Consider the following 3572-nt stretch of genomic DNA (forward strand, 5'->3'; position numbering starts at 1 on the left):
ATAAGTATGTAAGATAATGATTTTGTAGATTTTAAATAAGGATAAAAATGTAAATACAAATTTATATTAAGTGGAATAATCAAATTGATAAGTGGAAATATCATTACCCAGGTGCTAGGTATAATAAATTTTTCCTTACAAAATTTCTATGAGATTGAATTTGCCTTATAAAAAAAAAGCTGAATTTGGAGATATTGCGGGTAAGTTTCCATTTTAATGGTTAAAAAAAAAAAAAAAAAAAAAAAAAAACCGGCTATATAAAATGATATTTCGCAGCCGCAGCCCACAGGCGGTGTAGTTCCGCAGTTCGGAAGTGTACCTTGTTCGCCAAGGTGATATCCTGTTCAGACTTCAGCTCACAGATTTGCTAGAATCTAGATGCGCTCGACTTTCTGTCTGATATTCACATTATCTTCTTTACAACTACACCCACGCCTATTTTCTCATTATGGTCGCCATCTACGATCTTTTCTGCTAAGATTTCGTCTGATTGTAGTTTCATTCTAGGGTTTTTCTTCCTCGCGTCCAGTCAGAAGAGTTACAGGGTTTAATTTTACTATACCATAGGAGCTGGGCGTGAAGGATGAACGGGATAAGTTTCGGCGCAGAGGTGTCGAAGCCGGAGGAGACGAGTGTGAAAGAGGATTGGTTGACAATTTTGAAGGGATTAGAACGTGAAGAAATCGAGGAGGTATTGTCTCATACTTTTTGCGATCATTGCAAGGTTAATTTGCATGCCCGAGTGCAATCCGTTGCTAACCGTAAGTTCGAGTTCTTCTTTGTCGAATTTCGCTTTAAAGAATTACAATTAAGTTGTTGTTGAATGCGTATTTGTACGTGGATTAATCATTCGATTTATTTAACTTTGATTGAAGAAAGCTTCAATGTCTATTGATTCGTTACAATCTGCAATTAGGGTTCCAGAGATTTCCGTTTACCCAGAGCCCCATAAAAACAACCTAATTTATGTCAATATCAACATATTTACTTCAAATCTAATATGGGTATTTCAAATACAATGCTCTTATGTTATATTAGCAGCAAATTTATGGTCGAAATCTTATCATCATGTTCTTTCTTGGTATATATCTAGCTGCTTTACTGTGCAACTATAGTAGCATTATTTGAATTATACTTATTGCTTTCCAAATCCAAAACCTTAATCAATCTTGTTACGCTTTTGTGACAAAAAAGCTCATACCTTTTTTTTTTTTTTTTTATCATTTTATACATAAATGTAACTATCTGTTCTTGTTCATATAACTTTTATCCATCCAAAAGTTGAAACACAATCTAAATTCCCACTTTATTTTGACAGGAAAACGCACAAAAAAACTATTAATATCAAGTCCAGATTCCACCATCTTAAATCCGGATAAACATGCAGAATCTTACACCACAAGTATTCAAGAATCTTCAATCAAGAGTGATTCATATAAAACTCCAGAAAACATTCACACAAGAAACCAGAAACGCTATTCTAACAAGTTCTCCCCCGCATCAGTGAACAACAAACACTCATCTTCATCATCTCAATCAAAATCTAATAAATCATTGGATGATGACTTACAGTCTGATGAGCAGAAAGAAATGGCAAGGTTTAGAAATATTGGAAGGAAGATCAACTTTGTACACTTTGAGAGGGTTTATGGGAATCATATGAATGTTCTTCAAGGCCTTGAACTCCACACTCAAGTCTTTAATCCTGAGGAGCAAAAAAAGATTGTTGAATCTGTTTACGAGTTTCAGCGTTTGGGCCAAAAGGGTCGACTTAGAGGTTCATATATATATATATTAGATATATATTTTTTCTTTCATAAATTTTATATTTAAAAAGCTAAATATATATACACACAATTGGATGTAATATTTTCAGCACGAACATATACCGAACCTACAAAGTGGATGCGAGGCAAAGGGCGCATTACAATTCAATTTGGTTGTTGCTATAATTATGCAGTGGTATGTAACTGTAAATTTTTTCTTATTTTCTACATATGTTATGTAGTTTAGTGTTTTTATCGAGTATCGGTTATATTTTACAGGATAAAAATGGAAACCCTCCGGGAATAATTAGAGAAGAAGAAGTGGACCCTCTACCTCCAGTATTCAAACAAATGATAAAAAGAATGATTAGGTGGCATGTTCTCCCTCCAACATGTATCCCCAACAGTTGCATTGTGAATATATACGAAGAAGGCGATTGCATTCCACCACATATTGATCACCATGACTTTGTGAGACCATTTTGCACCACATCATTCTTAACCGAATGCAACATATTATTCGGTTCAAGCCTCAAGATCGTGGGTCCCGGAGAATTCATGGGCCCCGTTTCCATACCCTTACCTGTCGGGTACAAATACAATAACTGAATAACATCATAACATACCCTTTTTTCTTTATTATTATATTAAAAAACAACGATGTGATTTTTAAACTTTTTCTTAATCCAGATCGGTGCTGATATTGAATGGTAACAGTGCTGACGTGGCGAAACATTGCGTCCCTGCTGTTCCCGCCAAAAGGTATATAGTCGTAGCAGTGTGGGGGTTTCAGTTCCAATGTTGATTGAACTCCATTCATAACCGAATTTGTATTTTGATTTTTGATTTGTTTTTTTGTTTGATTGATTGATTGCAGGATTTCGATTACTTTTAGGAAGATGGATGAAAGTAAGATTCCATATGGATATGTAGCGGATCCTGAGCTACATGGTGTTCGGCCTCTTTCTCTTTCTCTGAAGGCATCAGTATCAGCATCAACATCAGTTTTATCACAATCTGAAGAAACATCTCCGCCTTCTCCACCTTCTCGTGTTGTTTCAAAGCCCAAGGCTCCGGCTTTTGTTGGTGGAGAGAATGATTTCCCGCCTTTAGGACTAGGTCTACAAAGGTCTTCTAACAAGAATGTTTCCAAGGCTTGAGTTTTTTATTTTTTTTGATTTTAGGTAGTGTCTGTTTAAGATTATTATTTATTGTGTTCTATTTTGTTACAATAATACTTGAATAGGGTATTCTTTGTTCGATAGTATAGACTAATGGAATAATCAGGGTTATTGTGGGTGTTTACTTTGACTCGGTATACTTAATTACATATGAATATGCATGTTCTGATCATATTTTTATCAAACACCAACTACTTGATCAATTAACAACTTAATAATAAATCTTTATTGCCTGGTTTGTTTTGATTTAGACCCAAAATGTTATATTCAGAAGGGATGATTACTTAAAAAGGTAACATATTATTGGGTTTGTACACATTTAGTCCTAGATTTTTTTTGTCCATATTTTCACCTTGAACTTGTGTGTAAATTAAATCCTTATTACCAGTTGATGCCGGTTATGCCGGTCCTTTTGTGTTTTATGGGATTTTAAGAAAAATGAAATTAGTTACATGGCAATTACGTGCACTTGTCCTCTTCCACCCTCATTTATGAAAAAACCTCCTTTACGAAGAACAACTGTTAATTAGGGTTCCATTCTCACCATCCGTTCTCGATCAGTACCTCATTACTCACCATTCCCTTCTCTCAAAACATCACTCTGATTCAATGGATGAAAATCAAG

General features: G+C 34.8%; 1 protein-coding gene across 1 annotated transcript; it reads left to right on the forward strand.

Annotated features, from left to right (window-relative positions):
- The first annotated feature begins 272 nt into the window (after positions 1-272).
- LOC145053873 (RNA demethylase ALKBH9B-like) lies at positions 273-3132 on the forward strand. The gene is made up of 6 exons (XM_079001991.1): positions 273-761; positions 1319-1777; positions 1877-1962; positions 2046-2356; positions 2457-2528; positions 2644-3132. The coding sequence occupies exons 1-6, from the start codon at positions 584-586 to the stop codon at positions 2924-2926; spliced, it is 1389 nt and encodes a 462-aa protein (XP_078858117.1). The 5' UTR covers positions 273-583; the 3' UTR covers positions 2927-3132.
- Positions 3133-3572: the final 440 nt, after the last annotated feature.

The sequence above is a fragment of the Lactuca serriola genome, chromosome 5, assembly GCF_051521515.1.
Source record: "Lactuca serriola cultivar US96UC23 chromosome 5, Lser_US96UC23_V15, whole genome shotgun sequence".
NCBI classification, from domain to species: Eukaryota; Viridiplantae; Streptophyta; class Magnoliopsida; order Asterales; family Asteraceae; genus Lactuca; species Lactuca serriola.

Excerpts from the sequence above, each read along its gene's own strand:
- LOC145053873 (XM_079001991.1), top strand. The coding sequence starts at position 584 with ATGAACGGGATAAGTTTCGGCGCAGAGGTGTCGAAGCCGGAGGAGACG. Across the intron at positions 1,778-1,876 it reads CCAAAAGGGTCGACTTAGAG|CACGAACATATACCGAACCT; the intron begins GTTCATATATAT and ends TAATATTTTCAG. Across the intron at positions 2,357-2,456 it reads TCCATACCCTTACCTGTCGG|ATCGGTGCTGATATTGAATG; the intron begins GTACAAATACAA and ends TTCTTAATCCAG.